General features: G+C 48.1%; 3 protein-coding genes across 5 annotated transcripts in view; 1 reads left to right on the plus strand and 2 right to left on the minus strand.

The window, feature by feature from the left end:
• Positions 1-1,700: 1,700 nt before the first annotated feature.
• Positions 1,701-9,936, minus strand: NPC2 (NPC intracellular cholesterol transporter 2). The gene is made up of 4 exons (XM_042943791.1): positions 9,770-9,936; positions 6,112-6,219; positions 4,281-4,453; positions 1,701-2,457 (listed from the first exon to the last, which is right to left on the minus strand). Exons 1-4 carry the CDS (start codon positions 9,849-9,851, stop codon positions 2,371-2,373), a joined length of 450 nt encoding a protein of 149 aa, XP_042799725.1. The 5' UTR covers positions 9,852-9,936; the 3' UTR covers positions 1,701-2,370.
• Positions 9,937-10,252: 316 nt separating this feature from the next.
• Positions 10,253-17,088, plus strand: ISCA2 (iron-sulfur cluster assembly 2). Of its 3 annotated transcripts, none has more exons than XM_042943794.1 (5): positions 10,253-10,381; positions 10,585-10,687; positions 10,806-10,921; positions 11,570-11,755; positions 16,496-16,576. In XM_042943794.1, the coding sequence occupies exons 1-4, from the start codon at positions 10,311-10,313 to the stop codon at positions 11,742-11,744; spliced, it is 465 nt and encodes a 154-aa protein (XP_042799728.1). In that variant the 5' UTR covers positions 10,253-10,310; the 3' UTR covers positions 11,745-11,755; positions 16,496-16,576. The 3 variants fall into 3 exon arrangements, with proteins under 3 accessions (XP_042799728.1, XP_042799727.1, XP_042799729.1); XM_042943793.1 differs by having other exon boundaries at positions 10,254-10,381; positions 10,582-10,687; XM_042943795.1 differs by lacking the exon at positions 11,570-11,755 and having other exon boundaries at positions 10,259-10,381; positions 10,582-10,687; positions 10,806-10,935; positions 16,496-17,088.
• Positions 17,089-17,100: 12 nt separating this feature from the next.
• Positions 17,101-23,240, minus strand: part of LTBP2 (latent transforming growth factor beta binding protein 2) — a 103,861-nt gene continuing 97,721 nt past the window's right edge. Inside the window, 8 exon segments of the mRNA XM_042943796.1 lie at positions 17,101-18,443; positions 18,913-19,062; positions 20,045-20,326; positions 20,623-20,790; positions 20,879-21,016; positions 21,332-21,460; positions 22,154-22,237; positions 22,358-22,549. Of these exon segments, the coding sequence (XP_042799730.1) occupies positions 18,298-18,443; positions 18,913-19,062; positions 20,045-20,326; positions 20,623-20,790; positions 20,879-21,016; positions 21,332-21,460; positions 22,154-22,237; positions 22,358-22,549 (1,289 nt within the window). The 3' untranslated portion in view covers positions 17,101-18,297.

The raw sequence follows: 23,240 nt of genomic DNA on the forward strand, positions 1-23,240 counted from the left end.
CAATGCTTTAATGACTCAGGGTGTGCCTATGAACTGTCTGTACAGAAGCCGACCTTTCAAGCTAATCCCCCCACGGGAGCCCTACCTGGCTCACCGCTGCAGGCTCCATGTAGCCTCACAATGGCTGGTAAGCAGTTATAAGCCGTTGCGTTACCTTTCTGCTCTGACTGAAGGGCATGCACTAGCTGAGCTGCTTTTCTTCTGTCTTCTTTTAACACATGAGGTCACGAGTACAAAATGCAGGGCAGGTAGCTGTGAGCCTTGAAGGCGTTCAGTGACACGGGCAGTCTTCTGGGAATAGGGAGAGAGCAGGCATACGTGAGAACGGAGCTTTTCCAGGCATCTCAAAAAGTTCCATGCAGAGGATAGGCTCATTTTTCTGAGGTGATAGATCATCACGCCTCAGACTGAACCCTCTGATTTTCCTGCTACTTCTTGATGAGGAATAAGACCTACCTCCTAGAAAAATAGGTAATATTTATCAAGTGTGTATGATGTGCCAGGGGTCATTCTAAGTGTTTTACGTGCATCATCTCGTTTAGTCCCCGCAGCCCTGCTGTTATTGTCCCTATTTAACAGATAAGGAAACAGAAGCACAGAGAAGTTAAGGGATTTGAAGATTGCACTGGAGGTCCTATTAATTGGTGAAGCCAGGATCCAACTACTGGTAGTCTGAAGGCAGAAACCACAGCAGTTAACCACCTTTGGAATGGTCCACGCTGATAGACCTTGGGTCCAGCATGGGGAGACCCATGAGTGGGCTGACCTTCTACACACAGTGTGACAGCATACAGCACCAAGCTAAAGAGGACAGGGCTTGAATGGCTCTGGGAATGAACTAGTAAGTCTTGGCAGCTGATAACTTTATTCCTGATCTATGGCTGTCCCCTGGTGGTTTTCCTGGGAAACTCACAAGCCAAGGAAATCCAAGGCTCTAGTGAAGTTAGTGGGACAAAGTGAGCTGGACCAGATGGCTTACGTGCTGTATAAACACCCCAATCTAAGAGATGGCTTTTTGAGGTCTACATTACCTAACTCACTTGTGAATAGGACTGTAATCCCTGTGACCGCTAAAAGCTGATTGACAGCACATTGATTAAAACAGGCAGCAAAATATATGCCCCATATATTTTGAAGTGCACATACTTTGCGCTTCTAAAGCAGGAAAGTCCAAGATTTAATGAACTTGGCCATTATTTGCCGCAACTTCTCATTTCTAGAATCTTCTAGAAGTTTAAGCTTCTAGGCTCTCCTCATGGTGGAAGATTCCTAAAAGACTACTATGCTTCAGGCCAGCTTGTAGCCTCTAACTCCCTGCCCCTCCCCCCCCCCCATTTAGTTCCCTTGACCTTTCAGATTTTATTATTCAACTAGGTGGTGTTTGCTTTCATTGCTTCTGGTGGCATAAGAGTGTGCAAAATAAAGCAAAAAATAAGGTCATTTTGTATAAAATAGGTAAAGTCTGGTTGGGCAGAAAGGGAAGAAAAGGCAGTTTCTGAAAGAGTTGTGTCTTTGCTGCACTCTGGGACCATGGGACCAGGGTATCCACCCTCCACAGATCTGGGGGAAAACACTGGCCTGAAAGAAGCAGGTGACCGCTGCCAACATGCGGAAGGCAAGACTGCCACGTTTTTATTTCCAGGTGCATAAAGAGGCCACAGGTTAATGTTGTTAAAAAAAAAAAAAAAATCAAACGTCTGTTAATCAAGTGCTGCATTTAATGAACACCGCCTAAGACAGGGGGTAACCTAAGGAGACACCGGGTAACCGCAGACAACCGGCCATTCAGGGGTGAGTTTCCGTCGTAGAGTGACCCCCCTCCGCCCAGCTGCTGGGCGCCACCGGCCAGCATGTCACGATGGATGAAGCAGCGGACCAGCAGGTACTGTTAAGAGTCAGCAGGCTGGCTGGCCCGAAGCGCTGAACTCAGTGAGGCACTTGGAGATGAGGAACTTGCAGATGTAATATCCCTGTTAGGTGGGGGAGGTGTGGAAACCCTCCTCCGCTGCAAGGGCCAGAGGGCCGATAACCCGAGGGCAGGTTAGCCAATAGCCTGAAGCAGCCTCATTTGGGTCCTCACTGACAGGACCTTCCTTTTTCCAACGGCAAAAAATACTGAAGACAAATGAAATCCGTGCCTATCTCTCCCTCTCTTCTTCCCTCCAACCCTTCACCAAAGAAATTACAAGGGCAATAGTTCTGAGCTCTCAGGAAACAGGGTCTGGAACCTTCTGGAGACTGAGAGGCAGTGTCCACAGCTGAGAAACAGCTGTGTCAAAATTCCTTTCCTTTAGGTTAGACTCGATTTCTCCTGCCCTCCCTCCACCCGTTCCTCTGTCACCCCCACGCAACATGCTGGCATTAGGACCTCTAGCCTTCAATCTGCACTGGGATCTCCCAGCAGAAGAGACTCTGCTTCTTGTCGCCCAGAAGCTGCCACTTCACCATCACTTTTATCTGGAGAAAGAGAAAAAGAATTGGGAAAAATGAAAGCAGGCCCTCACCTCAATCCAGAACCGGTCTAACTATGAATCCGAGTTAACAAACTGCCTAACTCCTCAGACTTTTTTTCTTAAATCATGCCACCATGGAGGCCGCTTGGGACACGGGGGCAGCCTGTGGTCTTAAAAGACCAGCCAAGTGACACCTAGGATTCGGCGTCAGCGGCACCACATACTAACCTCATTAACTCATCAGACATAATTTCTGAAGCATTCTTTTCCCTTTCAGATCAAAGGCACATGATGAAGCCTTGAGGGGAAGAGAATTTTACATTCAAACAATTTCCTATGTATTTGGCAATCTGATCCAGCTTTTTCTGAGGGTAACCATGAAGAAGAGAGTAAAGTTATTCGTAGGTGTAACAAAATACCTTGTTACTTGTTAGCCGAAAATGTCAGAACACGAAGGGTGTCCCAAGAAGTTTATAAGTATACAAATGGTTCCGGGAACAACAATGCTTCGAAGCAATACAGCTTCAGTTAGTTTCCTTAAACTGTTTTGGTTTTTTAATAATACACATCATTAGAAATCTCTGCTTTGACTTGTTATACTAGGAACTGTCCCGTCTAATTCTTAAAAAAAAAAAAAAAAAAAATCACTGAGAATTTTCCAGTCCTTTCTTATGTAGATATTAGCTTTCTTATGATTAGTTACTGCCCCTAATTTGGATTCAAATGTTTCTTTACAATTCAACATCTGAGTGACTGTGATACCTGCATCTCGAAACTTGCAAGTTTTTCAAGACTAGTACACATTAACTACTGTTTCACTTAGTGCTGAAATTAACATAGTTTAAGATGTTTTTCAAATGAAACATAATTCACTTAACAACTGCTACCATATAGGAAGTGCCTACTATGTATCAGGCCCTAATTAGACACTGTGTAAATGACCAAGGCTCAGAAATGCCTATGATTTTACAGATACTCCGCAAATTAATCTATAAACCTGTCCCTGACCCATAGGGTCTCTTATATCCCTTAAACATAGACTCCCTATATTACAGCCTCTTTGGAATGTTCTTTAATTACTTGCCGTTTCTAGAAATGGCCGGAATGCTCCTGGGTTCTACTTGATTTCCTTTCAAAATATGCAGTGTTTTGTTTTTTTTTTCTTCATGGAAAAAAGGAATCCCCTTACTTCTTCCATTACTTATCAGGATTCATATCTTTAATACAGGGGCTGGGGGGGATAGGGGGAGAAAGAATTGTGTGGAAAAGTGACCTCTTTGCTATGGAGCTAGGAAACTACTGCTCTCTTATTAAGAGATTAATGGAGAAACCAGAATTTTTCTATAACTTGACATCTCGAACTACTTGACAACTGCCTAAAATCTTTTAACAGTGCACAGGTTTTGGGGTCACAAGGCCCAGCCCTGGATCTAGACGTAATATTTCTTAGCAGAGTAGACACTGCTCATTTTGCTTAACATTGGAGACTCAAGTTTCTTCATTTGCAAAAAGGGATAATACTGCCTCCGCAAAGCATGGTCATGAGAATCCAGGAAAATACTGTGTATGTATCAAAATGGCATCATGAGGCCCAGGCTAACGATTAGGCGACAAAGAACAAAGGGGCACGGGGAAAAATACCCGCCCTACCTCATGATTCCTAACACTCAAATTCATCTCCTTACCCGCAGCTTCTGCTTCTTCATCATAGAGAGACGAAGGACTCCTACCCAATCTTTTCTTCCTGCCCCCCCACCCCGCCACCCCCCGTCAGATTCCTCATCTAGTCACAAGGCTACCAGTGTCCTGAACAACGAGGTCACTTACAGAGGGGTATTCATTCTTCACTGGTAGTTTATTCAGGTAGCTATAGGTCTTGCCTTGCTGGATGGGGCAGTTGATTCCACTCTTACAACCATCAGCCTCAGGAATGGGAAAGGGAACTGCTACGCCCATCAGGATGCCATACACCAAAGCTTTGCTACCCTGAGATGAAACATCTAAGAGGAAAGAAAGAGAATGAGATGGTGACAGGGACAGCTTATTTCTAAACTCGAAGTAAAAGAGTCAGACACGTTCTCAAGCAGTGGCAATGCTATGACAGCAAATCATGAAGTCTGTACTTCTTAACTCCAAGAGTCTACTTCTCTTTGTAGTTATGCTTAGTACCTCTAAGAATGCTACAGAATAAGTATTCACTCTTAAAAAAAAAAAAAAAAGCAACGGAGAGAGCGGTTTTCTTTGCTCCCAACCCCACCCTGCTCTTCCTTGCCTGTCACAGTTTCTCAGGAGGATCAGAGCTACCTGGATAAATAACCTTATCCAACAAAGTAACTGAGTTTTTTTGGGCAGTAAACTTTGTTTCCTAACTACGTCAGCTTCCGTCAGAGCGTACTGTGTATCTTACAGAGCTTTAGAAGATTGGTCTCTGAATTCTCAAATGCCCTGCTCACAGGATTCCTTTAGAAAATAAGAAAACAGAAAGGAATCTCTGCAGAAATGCAGTTAAGTAACAGTAAGAGATAACCCTTTAGAAACTGGGTAAGGCTTGAAAGATGAGGTACATCTCTTGACATCCTCTACCCTCCATATCACAAGATGGGCAGGAGGAATAAATGCAATAAAATTAGGGCAACCAGGGTCATCAGCTGTTAGGCTATTGTGGAGATCCAGGGTATTGGCTTGGTTCCCTCCCTCCCTCCCATCCTTCCTTCCTGTCTCTTTCTCTCTTTCTCTCTTTCTCTCTCTCTCTCTCTCTCTCTCTCTTTCTTTCTTTCTGGGATGGGGATTACTTTTGTTTAGAAGGTACATTTTGGGGGTGCCTGGTAGAACACGTGACTTTTGATCTCGGGGTTGTGAGTTTGAGCCCCATGTTGGGTACAGGGATTACTTAAAAAAAAAATCTAGGGGCACCTGGGTGGCTCGGTCGGTTAAGCATCCGACTTCGGCTCAGGTCATGATCTCATGGTCCGTGAGTTCGAGCCCTGCGTCAGGCTCTGTGCTGACTGCTCAGAGCCTGGAGCCTGTTTCAGATTCTGTGTCTCCCTCTCTCTCTCTGCCTCTCCCCTGTTCATGCTCTGTCTCTCTCTGTCTCAAAAGTAAATAAACGTTAAAAAATATATATATATATAAAAAAAATCTAAAAAGAAAAAAAAAAAGAAGGTACATTTTTGGTTTGGGACAATAGAGGGGCAGGGAGCATCCAGGAGAGAAAACAGCTCTAGTATTTAATGCTGTCTTCAGGCTTAAAAGAAGGAGATGACAGGAACTTTGACATTTCTTATTAGACTGCCACATCTAGTTCCATAGGATAGAAAACGAGTAAAGGATTCAAGGTTGATACCCCTTGTAGAAATAAAGATTTTGCATTTGTCTAGATTCCTGGGAAGCTGAAGGTGATAAATGTGGTACCAGAAAGCAACAAGTTCCAATAATATTTCTTTACGTTGAGGAAGGAAGCTCAGATTTTTTATCCTTGGGTCCCAAATGAATCCCCTCAACCTTACAGAGGGGAAGTCTGAGCTTTGCAGAAGTTGGAAGGGAGGTCATAGACTTCCTGACTGCAATTCCTTCCCCCATATCCCTGTGCTCATTCCAACATTTGAGACTGATGTTCTGCTTTGTGATGAATTTGAAGTCAAGAGCCACTTTTACTTACTACTGGTGAAGGTGACATTGACACTGTAAGACTGGCCTTTGTGCAATTTGCAGGGCTGGGTGGGGCATGGGCTCACATTCAGCTCCTTTATAACTCCAAACCCAGAACCTGTGAAAAAAAAGAAACATGAATTGGAATAGGAGGCAAGATAAACCACCTATGCTATTTCCTACCTAATGGAAAGGTGCTCTGCTCGTCAGGAAACTCTTCCTATTTGATGGGTGAAGGGGAATTAAGAAAATGAGTTAAGTATATAAAGCCAGCTTCCCTGCTCCGTATCCTGGCAGGACTATGCCAGGGCAAGTCATCTCCACCCCTCCTTCCATCCCCAGGTAGGATTTAAAGCAGCATACATATGGCGCAAGTGATGGCTCAAAGCTTCAGTGCTGTTTCCACTTGGACTCTTGAGCCTGGCTGCTTCTGAGCCGCCCCCGCCCCCCATCCTTTCTTCCAATCCTGTCCCGGTACGGATCCAAATCAGTGATCTCCGAGCTTTGTACATCCCTACCAGTGAAAACGATTTTAAGAATGCATCCACAGTATACAGTTGGACACTCCACTTTAGAAACGTGTTCTTCAAGATAAGTGTCTCTGAGACAGGGTGTGTGTCTTTTTGTAAAAATCTCAGTCCAAACAAAGACAAAAGTGCTCTTTGTTCCCAAGAAATGCTTGACCTAAACAGGTTAAGTAAAGTCTTTAAGAATCCCATTGCCGCATCCGGGTCCCTGAAACTGGACAGCCGAATCGAGAGAATGCAAGCAAACTGCCTGGGAACATCGCTTATAGCAAGCTTAAGCTCTGCCATTCAGCCATCACTGCTGAGGTAGGCTCTGGGACCGGGCGCCTGGGTTTGCAATCTCACTGGCTCCCTTACGCATGGTGAAACCTCAAAACAAGGCACTTCACCCCTCTGGGGATAACAATATTAACTGCCTCATAGGGTAGGTGAGTGAACACACAGCAAGGTCTCAGGTAAGTCTTTGCAACATGGTAATGCTATATAAATGTTTACTTTATTATCATCACATCGGGATTCAGTCCATGAATTTAATCTAGAATAGTTGCTGTGGGTGGGTTAGTAAGTCCCCTTTTCACACAAAAGCTGGGCCTCTCCTCTGTAGTCATCAGATTGGCTCAGCCCACGGGCTATGAAATGAGAAGCTCATGTTGGCTTTCTCAGCCTGTGCCTGCTCTTGGGTGAACAGTTTCATCCTACTGACCAGCACTCCTCCAGCTAAGTCTGTGAATAATAACTGGCAGTCCCTCAGCCCCCTGCTTGCTTCTCCATCATTGCAAGCTTCCAAGGTTTTCGAAATACACACGCGAGAATTCTCTTCTTTAAGCACTGTCTTCTACTCTGTCCTCCGGTCTTCTACAGATAGGGAAAAAATATCCAGAACTTTAATCAACAACCTATTGAAAATCAGTGCTTATGGGGCGCCTGGGTGGCTCAGTCGGTTGAGCGTCCGACTTCGGCTCAGGTCATGATCTCGCAGTCCGGGAGTTCGAGCCCTGCGTCGGGCTCTGTGCTGACAGCTCAGAGCCTGGAGCCTGCTTCAGATTCTGTGTCTCCCTCTCTCTCTGACCCTCCCCCATTCATGCTCTGTCTCTCTCTGTCTCAAAAAACTAAATATACGTTAAAAAAAAAATTAAAAAAAAAATCAGTGCTTATGCTAAAGCTTTCAACGTCTGCTTCAACGTGCTTCTTTCAAGGCTGGGTCACGTGATTAGTACTTGTAGCTTCTTGAGTTTTACTGGCAAGAGGTTCTTGGACTTCCAATGTCAACAGAACTCCTCAGTCCTAACTGGCAAAAATAGCAAAACCAGTTTGCTTGGCCCCATTTCTTACTTGAGGAAATACTCCTCCCAGGGAAAGGGGTCATAGAGTGGAACTCAAAAATCTTTTGATGTGGGCACTGAAGTTTACATTGTTATTTCCCAATTCAAAAGTAAATTGAAAATCTGTAACTGAAACCCTCCCTTCCTTAAGAAGCACTTGCCATAGGTGTATAGCTGGATTTGGTTTCCTTGGTCTTTTTTTTTTTTCTTTTTTTTTTCTGATGTCTATTTTTGAGAGAGAGAGAGAATGTGCACTTGTGGGGCAGGGGCAGAGAGAAGAGAGAGGGGCGATGAGGCGCTCCCTCAAAATCAAGAAGTGTGAGGTCATGACCTGAGCTGCAGTCATGCGCTTAACCACCTGAACCACCCAGGCATCCCCCCTCCCCTTTTTTAATGTTAATGTTACCACTGAAACTCAAGGTGGTTCACAGACACCCACTAATTTCCTACCACGAACTAGCTGTGAGACTTGGGTTTGGGGCATGTGGGTGGCTCAGTGGTTAAGTGTCCGCCATCGGCTTAGATCATGATCTCATGGTTTAAGAGTTCGAGCCCCAAGTTGGGCTTTGTGCTGACAGCTCAGAGCCTGGAGCCTGCTTAGGGTGCTGTCTTCCTCTCTCTTCTCCTCCCCAGCTTGCTCTTTCTCAAAAATAAACATTAAAAAGAGAAAGAGAGAGAGAGAGAGAGAGAGAGAGAGAGAGAGAGAACTTGGGTAAGTTACTCCATGTGCCTGTTTCCTATCTGTAAAACAGATCCTGAGGGCTGGATGAGTTAATATAATGTCTTTGTCCAAATTTGGCCACTAAGTTTAATGGAGGGATAGGCAGTAATTTGAGGTGATAATAGGATCTTTCAAGTGCCACTAGTTTGGTGGAACAGCATTTGCTAAGTATTAATAGACCAGCAGTCTTATTCCTTAATCAATCCTGTCCCCTAGCCTAACTCTGCTTTTGCCTCAAAATGAACTGATGACATAGTGGAAGGAGTATTTATTCTCTCATCTACTTTTGCTTTGAAAAGTTTTTTTTTTAATGTTTATTTTTTAGAGGAAGACAAAGCGTCAGTGGGGGAGGGGGAGGGGCACGCACAATTTGAAGTTTCCTTCCAGCTCACAAATTTTATGTCTTCTTTCATTTATCACTACACCGTTCCACGTCAGAAAACGTTCTGCTAAAATAGTTAATTCTATAGACTTGACTGAACGAAAGAACTCACAATTTCCTACAAGCCCCCGCTGTACTTCCCAACAAAGATCCCTACCACAGCGCCAAGACGGGGTTATGTATCACAAGCTGTGTCACAGCAACACGAGCTTTATAGATAGGAGGAGACGGTGATTAAGAATCACCAAATTATATAGCACAAAGGAAGCGGTAACGGAACAAATCATGAAAAGGAGAATTGACTTTTGAGTTGTCAGCAAAAGGGAAATTAAAAATAAAAGCAAACGGAGTAGGGAGGGAGAGGTCATCCAAAGACACAAAGCAAACATACAAAGTTCTGTGCCCCTCACGTTCCGCGCATCATTGGAACCTTCAGTTAGTTGTCTGTGCTACAAACTTTAGAAAACTTCTGCAAAAGGCCCAGTTCCAGTTAATGTCCAGGGACCCCCAAAACGCGTCCCAGGAAGAGGCGAAGTTGTGAGCCATTGGATTTCGCCCCCCGCACCTTCTCCCCAACCCCTGCCCACTCCACGTGGGGTCCGAGGCTGAACCTGGCCGCCCGCGGGAGCCGCCCAACCCAGCCGGGGGTCTCGGCGCGGGGTTCCGGTGGGGGCTCCCGCAGAGGGCGCGGGAATCTCGGGTCGGCTCCGGCTCACCGCAGTCCTTGAAAAGCACTGGCTCGGCGAGGGCGGAGGCGCTGAGCGCCAGGAGCACGAACACGACGGCCAGGGAACGCATCGCAGCTGAACAGGTTCCAAACGCGAAGAAGGAAGAAGCGACCGCCTCAGTCACAAGATAAACCTGCCCGGGCGGGCCTGGGGAGGAGCCAGGTCAGGCGACTCTCACCAGCAACCAGGGCCGGGCCCGCCCGCGCTCCGCCCCGCCCGCTCCAGATTGCCGAGCTCGCCTCGGTCCCGCCTAGATGCCCGCTATCTCCGCCCACCTTGTTCGCTCCGCCACCGGGTAGGCTAGAATCCATCTCCGCCCCGTTCCGCTCCTCCCTTCGGCGCTCCGCCCAGGTTTTGTTGGTGCACCCCAGCTTCCGTAATGGGAGCATTTCTAGCCAATCAAATCCCTTCTCCTCCACCACCACCCAATGGGTGTGCTCGGAGGCGGGGTCTCCGTGGGTCCCGTCTCCGGAGGCCCAGATGGAGAAGGCGATTGGGGTGACGCGAGGGGCGGAGTTTGTGGAGGAAGATGGCGGCCGCCCGTGGGTTATCGCTAATGGCCGTGGCGCTGAGGGTGGTCACTCCCTGGGCAAGGGGCAGGTACCAAGGCTACAAAGGCACCTGGGAAGGGTGTTAGTTTCTGCGCCTCCAGGACTAAGGGGGAAGCTAAGGCCTGCGGGGGAGGCGAGGGTTTGGCGTGAGGCTGTCCAGGTGGAGGTCGTCAGGTTTGGCGTGAGGCTGTCCAGGTGCAGGTCACCAGGTGCCCATCTGCTCCAGGCTCATCCTCCTCCCTTGCACAGTAGGCTCCTCGCGGCCTCTCGCGGACCTCAGGCTCGTCGGGAAGCGTCGTCCTCCAGCTCCGAGGCCGGAGAAGGACAGATCCACCTGACCGACAGCTGCGTCCAGGTAGGAGGTCGGACTCGGGGCGGCGGCGCCAGGGTGTCAGGAGTGCGGGGACTTGCCCTTGGCTCACCCTTGTTCCTCCCTTTGCCTGGCATTCTTGATCCCCCTTCCTGCATTTCAGAGGCTTCTGGAAATCACCGAAGGGTCAGAATTCCTCAGGCTGGAGGTGGAGGGAGGCGGATGCTCCGGATTCCAATACAAATTTTCACTGGATACAGTTATCAATCCCGACGACAGGCAAGGAGGAAGGGGTGGGTCCTCAGAGAATGTGCGGGAGGGATAAAAGTGCACATTTAGTTCAAATTTGAAAGGTTTGCCGAGAATGCCTAACACCACCCTTCTCACACAGTGGGAATACAGTGAGGATTTGTGTCATGCTTCAAAATAACTATGCTATAGGAAGAAAATTAGCCTGCCGACGTCCCTAGTGTAACTGGTAAGAGAGCCAGCCTGGACTGGATTCCAGTCCTAAATCCTTAACCATTTACCAGTATTCATTCCATGGGCTCTTTTTGCCTCGGAGAAAAGCAGCACTTGTTAGAGATAACAAGGGATGCTTCCTCTGTATTTCTAAAAAAAAAAAAATTTTAATGTCTCTTTATTTTTGAGAGAAAGAGCATGAGCAGGGGAGGGGCAGAGAGAGAGAGGGAGACATAGAATCTGAAGCAGGCTCCAGGCTCCGAGCTATCAGCACAGAGCCCACCACCGGGCTTGAACTCACGAACCCTGAGATCATGACCTGAGCCGAAGTCGGAGGCTTAATCAACTGAGCCACCCAGGTGTCCCATCTGTATTTCTAAAACAGAATGTGTACCTCTGGGCTCAGAGGGTGTCATGTTTTTGGTGTTTATGATAGTCGTTAATGTCTTCCTCCTGTCTTTTCAGGGTATTTGAACAGGGTGGGGCAAGAGTGGTGGTTGACTCTGATAGCTTGGCCTTCGTGAAAGGGGCCCAGGTGGACTTCAGCCAAGAACTGATCCGCAGCTCATTTCAAGTATTGAACAATCCTCAAGCGCAGCAAGGCTGCTCCTGTGGCTCATCCTTCTCTGTCAAACTTTGATGCGACGGCAGGTGACCCAGAGATTGCTTCCACTTGCACCAATTTGAGGAGCCTGGCAGTAGTAGAATTCTAGAGGTTTCCTTCCAATCATCCTTCTCTCAATTGTTTTTTTTCCCTTCAGTCTAGGAGTGTTGTGTTTGCCACTGTTATTTTCAGAACGTGAAGCTTTTACTCTTGATTTAATTTCACTCACACAGTTCTGAGGCCAAGCATCTAGATGCGATGATCTAAGCTCTGCTAACTTGTTGAAACCCACCCTGTGTAATCTGTAGAGGCTTCACAGTTCCAGAGTTTCGAGTTACTTCTCTGGCCTTCAGAGCTGCTTGTACATATGCGTATAGCTATGTATAAAAGCTTTATTTTGAAGGAAGTCCTTATTGTGTTCTGGATCAGGGTCACAGATCGGGGACCTTAACTCTGGTTACCAGGCTAGAGAGGATGAGAAAGGCAGTGTTCTCTTTTTTCATCTCACCCTTCCTGAATGTGTTACTAGACATCCGTCTTTTTCTTTTCTTTTCTTTTTTCTTTTCTTTTCTTTTCTCTTCTTTTTTTTTTTTTTTTTTTTTTTTTTGGCATCCTTATTTTCTATGCAGCTCATTCTCCACTTTCCATTTGTTAGGGTAAATCCTTTTTTCTTTCTTACTCCTCATTCTGCTAAATTTACAAAACCAGTAGCTCACCCAGAAAACTTGGATCGAACCCCCGCTGATAACCTGAATCATTTGGAAAGTAGGCCCCATACTCCATACTCACAGAGACATTTCAAGATTCTGTGATCATTCAGTGACTGATATGTTGCTTCACTTACCTTATTGTGTAAAATGTCTTTTGTCTCGTGCATAGCAGGACGTGGTTTTTGTGTTGGTATGGATATGGATAGTTAGGGATTACCAGATAAAATGTAAGATGCCCAGTTAAATTTGAATTTCAAATAACACATAATTTTTAGTATAAGTGTGCCCCAAATATTTCGTGAAACATATTTATACTAAAAATTATGTGTTGTTTATTTGAAATTCAAATTTAACTGGGCACTGTGGGTTTTTTTTTTAAAGTTTATTTATTTTGAGAGAGAGAGAGCGAGTGGGGGAGGGGGAGGGGCAGAGAGAGAGGAAGAGAGAATTTCAAGTAGGCTCCACACACATTGCGGAGCCCAGTGTGGGGCTCGAACTCACAAACTGTGAGATCATGACCTAAGCCAAAACCAAGAGTTGGATGCTTAATCGACTGAGCCACCCAGGCGTCAGGGACATTGTGTATTTCTGTTTGTTAAACCTGGCAGCTTTATTTTAGGGTCACTGAAAGAAAAGCTTTTTTTTTTTTTTTTTTTTTTAAGTTTTATTTATTTATTTTGAGAGAAAGAGTGTGAGTTGGGGAGGGGAGAGAGGGGGAGAGAGAGAATCCCAAGCGGGCTCTGTGCTGACAGCTGCATCTCATGAACCATGAGATCATGACCTGAGCTGAAATGAAGAGTCTGGTGCTTAACCGAACGAATGAGCCACCCAGGCACCCCAAGGAAAGCTTTTTAAGCCACAAATTCCGATGACTTTTATTTAAAAAAAAAAAAATTTTTTTTTAATGTTTATTTATTTTTGAGACAGAGAGAGACAGAGCATGAACGGGGGAGGGTCACAGAGAGAAGGAGGCACAGAATCTGAAACAGCCGAGCTGTCAGCACAGAGCCCGATGCGGGGCTCGAACCCACGGACCGTGAGATCATGACCTGAGCCGAAGTCGGACGCTTAACCGACTGAGCCACCCAGGCGCCCCCCGATGAATTTTAAAGTACTTGTTTGGGTATGGCACTTAATTAGTCTACAGATCTAGAAATAGTTGTGGCATGTGTGTGACAGGGCTGGGGGAGCTGGAACTGTATGGACAGACAACTAAAAAAAGAAATACCACTACCATGACAAATGATTTATTAATGCTCTTGTCGGGAAAACCACAACCAAATTGATTATGGAAGAATTATTGGTTAAACCCTTGTTTTCCTCAAGAGCCTTAAAGTTTGTTACGGCAAAACTTGCATTTCTGGACTGGATTGGAATTAAGGTCATTCATTAAAAGAATTTACCATTAAAAAGGGAAATGCAGAGTTTAGAGAAAGTATCTGGGACAGAAGCTTAGGTACTTATATTTTCAATGTGGGAAAACCTAGGATTTGGAGAAAGCAAGCCTATTGTGAGTACAAAGAGGAAACAAAGGGAGGCTCAGATACCTGAGCTTTCTTGGCAGTTTTCCATGGAAGGAGGCAGAGAGCAGCATACCATAGGGGCATCTGTGTGGCTTTACTTAGATACCTAAAGATGCATCAGTACCTGGGCCTGATAAGATCTTCAGCTCAGACTGAGTTTTTCCATCCTCGTTAAAAAGAGATTTTGCTACATTTTATGTATTAGAACCTGTTTAAAGAGTGCACTTTATTTTTGTTTATTTTTTGAAGGAAGCCCTGTACCCAACATGGGCCTTGAACTCATGACCCTGAGATCAAGAGTTGCATGTTACACTGACTGAGCCAGCCAGGTGCTCCATGATTTGGTGATTTTAAAACTCATGCAGAGCACATGCAAGGTAGTTTTAGCTGCTAAATAAATCATTAAATTGCAGTAGTCAGACAGGAACTGAACCTTTGAATGCCTTTATGGAAGTACTTGCTGTTAATGGGAGATTTGGACTTCTGTGTTTTAGAAAGGGTGGGTTTGGGAGAAATCACCTCACTTTATTACACTGAGAAAGCCTCAGGGGAAAATCTGAAGTGATAACAAGAAGCCTCCATTGGAGTAGGATGACGTAGAAATTTTAAAAGCACGGGGTGTAGAGAAATGATAGCGTCAAGGGGACAGTGGGCAGTTGGCTTGGAACAAATAGTAAGTATAGTAAAATGGGTTTAGGGTCTTTTGCAGGCCCTTTTTGACCAGATGCCCTCTTTCTGGCAAGCAGTAAAGACCAGCAGGTGTTTTCACAAATTTTGCTCACTGTGCAAATTCATTTACGAAAACTCGACACTCCTCTAGTATCCATTGGAAGACTTTTTTTTTTTTTCTTCCCCATTACTTTCAAGGGGAAAGGCCCTATTTGTTGCAGAATTGGTTTTATTTATGCAAAGTTAGAGAGTGTCTGGGGCGGCATGTCCTCCCTTTGCTTTAGCAAGAACCAAAGACAAGGGAGCCCTGCGCCTGCTTCATGTTGTGAATCTGCTTTACGGTGTTCGCTCGAAAGAGGGGGTCTCTGGGTCAACATCCAGATCTTACCTTGTGGAATCATATGCTTCAGTTCCGTGACTGATAGTGACTGGTGGTATGTAAACTGTAGGTGTCCCACCCACCCTTCGTTTGTGTGGGAATGTTGACTGATTACAAGGGATTAGGAGAAAACAGGTTTAGAAGTAAGGGGTTAGAAGTAGGTGTCCAAGAACTTTCTAACTTCTCTTCTTAAGAATTGAAACCCGTTCTTTCGGTCTTCTGTTACAAAGCCTCAAACGGAGGGCTGACATTTGGTAGGAGCATCCTGTATTGAGAAGTGGGCAGCACCGATCATCTGGCGTAGCCCTCCCGTCAGTGCTGGCCCGGAGTGGGTCTCGTGCCGCTGGTAGTGGACGGGACCTGACACTGTCCAGGGGAACATAATTATGGTTTTGCATGTGTGTCTCAAAGGCAGGAAACTCCTCTACTTTCTAGGTATCTAGCATTGGTGTTTATGGTTGCTCTTTCAGAATCCCTGTTTTCCATTTCTCCACAGAAATGCTGCAGGGCTGTTTAAAGGAAGTTTGCTTTAAGAAGCTTTGCAATAATTGCGGGGCTTTAACTGTCATATAAAGACATAAAGGAGGGAGCATTTAAGTGGTCTGTGGCCAGCAGCTGTATTTAAAAATATTTTATTTTTTTGAAAAGGCAATACACATGGTACAAAATTCAAAAAGACACAAAAGGGGATACAGTGAAAAGTCCCAATCCTGTACCCATGTACCCTGTCACCCTCCCCACAAACCACTGTTGTTTCTAAGAATTTACCCTACAGGTATGATCCATAGATATAATGTGAAATAACATACAAGAATATTCATTACAGCATTACTTATAAATAGCAAGAGATAGGAAACAATGGAAACATCTGTCAATAGGGGACTGATTACAAGTTATGATTTATCCATTCAGTGGAATAGCACACAATTACAATATAGAACGAGACAACTCTTTATGTGAAAATACGGATTAAGTGAAAAAAGCAAAGCGCAGAACAGCATGCATAGAGTGCTCTTTGTGTTTTGATACAAAGAAATCCGTGTATGTGCATGAAGTTTTTCTGGAAGGGTGAGCAGGAAGGCGAGGGTTGAGAGGAGGCACAGCGCCAGCAGGTGTACTGAAGAGCGGTAAGAAGTTCTCTGAACCGTGGGTGTAAGGAGAGTGGCGAGGATGAGGTCAGCAGATACCCAGCTGTCTTCCCCCGTTCTTTAGATAAATAGCAGCATATATTATACTTTGTTATATGACCTTCTTTCCCCCCTTAGTCTGGTTTGGATTTCTTATCAAGGCATTTAGAGCCACTTTTTTTTTTTCTTCCTCTTTTAGGCCTCCGTTTCAACTAATAGTTTCTAATCTTTTACTGTTACAAGTAATGCTATAATAAATAACCTCTGATGTGTGTCGTTTCACATTTGGTGAGAAATATCTGAAGGTTAAATTCCTAGAAGATTCAAAGAGTAAGAGGTTTTATAAGTTTGAAAGACATTGCCATGTTATCCTTTTCAGAAGTTCTGTCGGTTTCCGTCCCTGTTAGCTGTGTATGTGAGTGCCTCTTTTCATCAGATGCTTGCCGACCGAAGATGCTGACTGAAAGAAGGTCAGAATATTTTCACATGTGTAAGAACTATATAGTTTTGTTGGCTGAAAACATCTTAGTAGAGTGACCTAGGGCAAATTGTTTAAACTCTTGTGTGTCTCAATTTCCTTAGCTGTAAGTTGGGAATAAAAATAGTAGGATTGTTGGATGACTAAATGAAATTTGTGTCCAGCACTCAACACAGTGCCTGGCACATAACAGGCATTGGGAAGTTATTATGGGATGGCTGACAATCAGAGCAACCGCTAGGACAGGACAGATTAAATTAAGAAAATGACATTCGTCCCTATGTCTTCAGGCGCATGGAGTCTCGTTCATTTACATTGCCTTTCATCAGACAGATGCAAAGGCAGAGCTTTCCTTGTCTCAGAAGAAGAAGGAACCTTTTCCCATTGGATCCCATTCCTAGGCTATTGGCAGAGTTGGCAAGAGGGTAGGCACAGCCTCATGTCTAATAATTAGACTTAGCCAACATGGTAAAGAAATTTGGTTTAATATGAAATAAAAACAAAAACAGAAAAGCCCAGATGTACATCTTTTTATTCCACAATGGTTCTAAACTCCTGGCTAGCCAAGGTTGGAGTGGGTCTCTACTTGTAAACTGAGAGGGATACCAGCCATCCCATTTTTGAAAGAAAGATGGCAGGGGCATCTGAGAATACAAAAACAACATAGGAAATCTGGCTTCCCCTAAATAAGACTACACTGTATCTCACAAGCTAGAAAATAGGCCCCTTTTTTTTTAGTACCTCAAAACTGGCATCCACAAAAGGAGAACCCAGGAGAGATTTGTTTCCTGTAAGAAGCAGTATGTATTTAATACAGGTCTTCGGAGATGGGCACCCTGTCCTGTGGCAGCCTTTGCTGGGTGCACGCAAATTATCATGGGTAGATGGCGAGTGTTTACCCGAAGTTACTGAACGTTTTCATTAGACTTGTTGAAAGCCTTGGCGCCCCCTTTCTTAACAACTCCCCGTATTTTTCATATTGCCCTCTTGCTGCTTTCTTAGGCTTCTTGTTCCCCTTCACTTGTGTCTCTACACTCAGCAAGCTGGTATCAGTCTTGCTCTTCCGAGATGAGATGAGCTGATCTGCCCCTCCCTGGGGCCACAGAACTGCTATTGGATGGAGCTGTGGCAAAATCTGGCCCAGACTGGATTGGCTGAGTGAAGTGTTGGTTCTCTGGAGGCGGCCTTGGAGTCACTCCCCAAACCGCCCCCCCCCCCATCCTTTTTTGCTCAAGAGATACTGAAGGACCATCCCTGGGCAGATGTGACCTCTGACCCAGTTGTGGAATCATCAGGATGTCCTGTGGATCATGGCTGGGAAAGGGTGTCTGCAATGTGAGTCCGAGTGACCTTGCGTGTTTGCACAGCTTGAGGGGGTGGATGAGGGCCATCCTTTAGGAAGCATCCATAGCAAGGCCAGGACAGATGGCAGACTGGTCCTCATGGCCAGTGGCTGAAGCATTAAAGCATTTGGTGGTGTTTGAGCCAAGCAAGGGCACGGCAGCATGAAGGCAGTGACAGAAGCTCAGCCAGAGCCTAAGCTGGGAGAGATGAAAAGCAGGCGGGGCTGGCTGGGAGCTGGGCTGCAGGGCCTTCTGCCTGCTTCTTCATGGTGTCTTCCCAGCTAGGAAAGCCTCCTCGAGGCCCCTGCCTGTGTGGCCTGGGCCCATTTCTAGGTAGCTGCCCACACTGAGCCCTCACTGCTATTCCTTGGAGGTACAGTGTGGGGGGCCGGCCTCGGCCACATAACCTGGGGAGCAATGGCAGCGGTAGGAGCCCTCGGTGTTCTCGCAGTGACCGTGGGCACAGAGTGCAGCAGGCCCGTTCAAGTCGTCACACTCATTGATATCTAAGAGGAAGAGAAGGAAGAGAGAGCTGTGGGGAACCCGGGTGCCTCTACTGTTGTGGTCACTAAGCACCAGCCCCTGCCCCGCAGTGGAATCCTACATGTGGCAGCCAGGAGCTGAGGTCATTGCCCCAAACTAGGCAAGTCAGAGACACAAAGCAGGTGGACACAAAGCAGAGACACAAAGCAGCAGGGCCCATCCTGTGCCCCTGGACAGTGACCATGCTCTTTTGTCCCTGCCTTTCTTCTCTCTAGGAACCTCCCCGGAAAGGGCTTTCTATACACAACAGGAGACCTTCCTTGGGTGCTGTCTCACCACTTGGCCTGGTTCCAGACAGCCCCACTAGGGGGCAGCAGTGTATTTTCCACTCTCAAGTTCAGCCTTGTATTGTGAGCGGTGGGCCAGCCTGACCTTTCCACCTGGAGCCATCAGGGCCATCCTGCTCCCTGGGCCACTCACATCACAACTTACCCACGCAGGCCATGTGGGCCATGTCCAGCTGGAAGCCCTCAAAGCAGTCACAGGTGTAGCCCTCCCTCACTCGCACACAGCGGCCGTTCTCACAGCCATTCAGGATGCCGCATTCCTCTGCCTGAAGCCCTTCGAAGCCGGCCTGGTGCTCTGGTAGGAGGGAGTCAGAAGGAAGCTGAGGCCTTGCACCCAGCCTTGGGAGCCTCACCCTCCACTATGAAGGTTGCTCCTTTTGAAATCCTAAGGTCGGGGTTGGGAGGGTCTAAAACTCTCACAGAGATGCTAAAACAAAAGGTACTACCCTTAAGAGATAATTATGTGTCATTACTTTATGGTGGCGGAGACCTGCGGTACTTTAAATGTTAGCTCCGGGAAGGTTGAGACTCCTTGCTCTCATAGTGCCAGGGTTCCCGAGCAGGTGGGTGTCTATGTAGTGTTGGTTTTGTGGTTGGTGGTGGTTAAAATCTTTAGATGGTTTTTGTGGGGAGGAGATTGGCAGCAAAAGGGGATTACCCTCACCCAACACGAAGCAAAACTTAGGGATCTGCTTAACCCTCTCCTCTTTAAGCAGGCCCCGACCCCTGAGAAAGACCGTATCCCTGGTCCCCGTGAAGCCTTTGTCTGGTACAGTGGCCTGTGCCTGGGGCAGCTACCACATCCGTTGCTCAGGTGCCAGGCCTGACTTCTTCATTAGAATTCAAGTCCTATATGCTGGGGTCCTTGCCACTTACAAACCGAGTCACCACAGTGGGCCTCTAAAGTGATTAGAAATCCTGAATGCACATTTCAGGTCACGAGTGTGAGCCTGTAGACCAGGTTATTCTGCACACCGTGGGTGGTATGGAGGGAGAGAGACGGACCAGAGTGTACCTGCTTTCTCTTGCTCTCTCAACCCCCACAGGGAAGTTTTTGAGGTTGGGATGGTGTCCTGTCCTGTACCTCTTTGGTTCATCAGAGTTGTTTGGGTCTGACCCAGGCATTTGGAGTTGTCCCTTGAGTGACCTGTGAGAGGGCTGGCTGGGTCTTTTCCCTCCTTGGGCCTCACCCCGCTGGCAGCGATTAGTAGGTAGAGGAGATGGAAGTGAAACCATTTTGGTGCCCGCCGCTTCCCCATTTTTGCATCAACACAGACCTGGGTGGCTGGCCACGTAGTGGGGCTGGAGTTCTGAGGGCTGCAGGGGGGGCTCAAGAACTGGTAGGTGGTCCCCTGGGCGGCTGGCTGTGTTGGGGAAGGGTGGCTCTGGGACGGTGTCCTCGGGACCCAGGTAGTTGTAGAAGGGGGCCCCGTCTGGGCCGTAGAGGCTGTAATGCAGGTCCTCGGGCCCGGGGCCATACTCATAGCCTGGCCGGAAGTGGACTCCAGCCTCCCGCTCGGCTTCAATCCGGGCCACATTGCACAGCTGAGCGTAGACCTCTGTCAGGGAGGAGGGAGAGAGGATGCTGCCAGGCTCCTGATAGCTAAAGCCTGGAGTGTGGTTCCCAGGCTCATTTCCCCGGGGAGAGGGAGCATGCTGGGACTGGTGTCCTCTGGGAGTTCCTGACAGTGCTCTCCTCGTCACCCCAGCCCCTCCCCCACTCTGTCCCCAGACAATAGAGATGGAAGATGGCCACACTCTGATTGCTCTACTCCTAAATCCCTCCTTCCCAGGTGAGGGCATTTCCTTCCCTGGGGCCCCTCCCCCTCAGGCAGGCACGGGTCACCCTTCTCACCAGAGCTCCTGGGGGGGCACAGGGCACACTGCTGGCTCCAGGCCTCGCCATCCTGACAGCAGCATTCTGTGTAGGTGGTGCGGCGCCCGTGCAGGGGTTGGCTGCACACATAATTGGTGACTCTTTTCCAGCAGATGTCCATGTGGATGTCGTGGTCAGGCAGGTCCTCTGGTGGCACAGCGCACAGGGGCACGTGAGCCCTCCCGGCCCGGATTCAGTCCCCCCACCGCTGCCCCGCCACTCCAGGCCTACTGACCCGTGCCGCCGGTGCTGTTCACGCAGCGCTGCTGGCCGAGGTCCAGGGTGAGCGGGGGGCTGCAGAAGCAGTGGAAAGAGCCTTCAGTGTTCACACACTCACCGTTCTCGCAGGCCATGTCCTGGCACTCGTCATGATCTGTGGTGGCAGAAAGACGGAAGGGGGATGTGGGGGGTAGTACCAAGGCGGCTTGCCCACGGACCGCCTTCGTGGAAGGGGGTTTTCTTGTAACTGACAATGAAGAGGTGGCACCCTGCTTCCCCCTCCCCCCCCCAACCCAGTCCAGTCTGGGGAGGGGGGGCCCTCCCCAGGGATGCCTTTCCAACAGCTCCCCTCACCTCAGACCTGCCTGGTGCAGTGGGAGCTCCCAGCAAGAATGGGGCTGGCTGGTGGGGGCTGGGAGAGCATTCGGCTGTGGGCGCGGGGGCGGGGAGGGGCGGTGTGTGTCCTCACCCTCACACTTCCTGTGGACCGCGTTGTAGTGGTAGCCGGGATGGCACAGGCAGATGTAGCCAGGCACCGTGTTGAGGCACCGGCCGTTCTGGCAGAGCCCAGGCCCGAACATCACACACTCGTCCGCATCTGTGGGAGGGCGGAGCCGAGGTGAGAAGCAGTACGAAGCAGAACGTGATACTAAGGGCTCCAAAGCCAGACCTGCTGGGTTTGGGTCCTGGCGCTGCCACTTGCCAGTCAGGTGACTTTGGGCAACTTGTTCAGGTCTCCTTGCCTCAGTTTCCTACCTAAAAATATGTGGATGCTATTACTCAATCTCTCACAATTGTTACGAAGATTAAGAGGTTAATATATGTAGGTGCTTCAATAGCACTTGGCATGTAGCAAGCACTTAAGGAAAGCTGCTTCTGTTTCTGTGATTTCCTTCTCCAGCTTCAGGATTAGGATGCGGAAGGGCTCATGCCTGAACTACCCACTTTGAGTGTGGGTTCCCCCAAAGTTTCTGGCTTTCTAAGTGAGGCCAGGGAGATAAGCAGCTGCCTCGGTATAGCAGTACTTCCCACTCTGTCCCTATGCCCCAGGACTGGGTTAGTCAAGGCGTCATAGTTTCTTCCGGAGGGTTCGGCCTCGGGGGAGCAGAGGGAGCTCAGGTCAGAACTTCAGCTACACATCCGTAGGTAGTCAGCCCCAGGACAGGAACCAGGGGAGCCACCTGGGAGGCTGGGGCTTCATGCAGAGCTTCCTTGGGGACCCTCCCGGAGGACCAGGCCGGGCCCGCTCAGGTGAGTGGATTCTGGGGAGGAGGGTCTCTAGGGAGGTTACCTGTGTACGTGGTCTGTCCAAACATCCAGGCTCCGTCCACAGGGATGTAGCCTTTACCACTAGGGCAGATCTCGCTGAATTCCACTGTGCAAGGAGGCATCCAAGCTTAGAGACAGAAGGGCTCTGCCCCCATCTTCTCTCCCCTTCTTTCAGGGTCACCCTGCAGAGCTGACACTGAGGATTTGGGACCCTTGGGGGCCTTACCTGAGTCCTCAGCTGGGCAGAGGTCACAGGCGTCTCCCCAGCTGGCACCCTGAGTGCAGCAGCACTCGGCCTGTGTGGTGTTCCGGCCCAGAAGGCTGGAGCAGGGCAGCTGGTCATTCTGCCCAGAGTAGCACTCCATGCGGATGGGGCCCGGGGGGTGGTCCCCTGGCGGGGCCTCAGGAATACTCTGACCTGTGTGTGAGGGATGCCCTTTGTTACTGTCTGTCCGTGGCTCTCTAGGGCACCCTAGGCTTTGAATTTATTTTCAAAATTTTATGTTTATATAATAGCACTTCCCAGTGTAAACATGCTTTTTTACCTGTATTATCGTGCTTGATGCTTTCGACAACTTTATATTGTCACCTCCCTCTCACAGATGAGGCAGTTAAGATTTAGAAAAACTAGGTGACTTACCACAGCCACCAGCTGTTAAGTGGCCCAGACCCCTGTTCTTCTGCTATCCCCTGCTATCCCCCTGCTATCCCCCACTATAGGGGGTGCCTCCAGTCCTTGGCATAACCATAGAGGCAGCCCTCCCCCATTCCTCAGCTCACACTATACCCCAGCCCCTCTCACCTTCCCTGTTCCAGGTCCTGTTTTCTCTTCCCCAAGTCAGAGGAGGCCAGCCGAGTCCTAATCCAGCCTGGGGTGACAGGCTGGACCCGGCAGCTCAAGAGTGGAGTGGAGAGGAGAGAGTGAGGCTTAGCTTCAAGGCCTCCCTCACCAAACGTGCCCTGGGACCCCCGTGAGGCTCAATCTGAGATCCCTGGGCACCTTCAGTTGGCATCAGAGCTTCCCGAGCCTCCCAGACATTCCCTGGCTGGGGACAGACACCCCCCCCCCCCCCATCATGACATTTGCTGCACTCGACTCCTTGCCCTGC

This window comes from Panthera leo, chromosome B3, assembly GCF_018350215.1.
Source record: "Panthera leo isolate Ple1 chromosome B3, P.leo_Ple1_pat1.1, whole genome shotgun sequence".
NCBI lineage: Eukaryota > Metazoa > Chordata > Mammalia > Carnivora > Felidae > Panthera > Panthera leo.

Bases quoted from the DNA above. Each gene is read 5' to 3' on its own strand.
- NPC2 (XM_042943791.1), bottom strand. From the start codon at position 9,851: ATGCGTTCCCTGGCCGTCGTGTTCGTGCTCCTGGCGCTCAGCGCCTCC. The intron at 6,220-9,769 runs GTGAGCCGGAGC...TTTTTTTCACAG, and splicing joins AGTGCTTTTCAAGGACTGCG to GTTCTGGGTTTGGAGTTATA. The intron at 4,454-6,111 runs GTAAGTAAAAGT...CTTTCCTCTTAG, and splicing joins CAATGTCACCTTCACCAGTA to ATGTTTCATCTCAGGGTAGC.
- ISCA2 (XM_042943793.1), top strand. From the start codon at position 10,311: ATGGCGGCCGCCCGTGGGTTATCGCTAATGGCCGTGGCGCTGAGGGTG. The intron at 10,382-10,581 runs GTACCAAGGCTA...TCCCTTGCACAG, and splicing joins ACTCCCTGGGCAAGGGGCAG to TAGGCTCCTCGCGGCCTCTC. The intron at 10,922-11,569 runs GCAAGGAGGAAG...CTGTCTTTTCAG, and splicing joins GTTATCAATCCCGACGACAG to GGTATTTGAACAGGGTGGGG.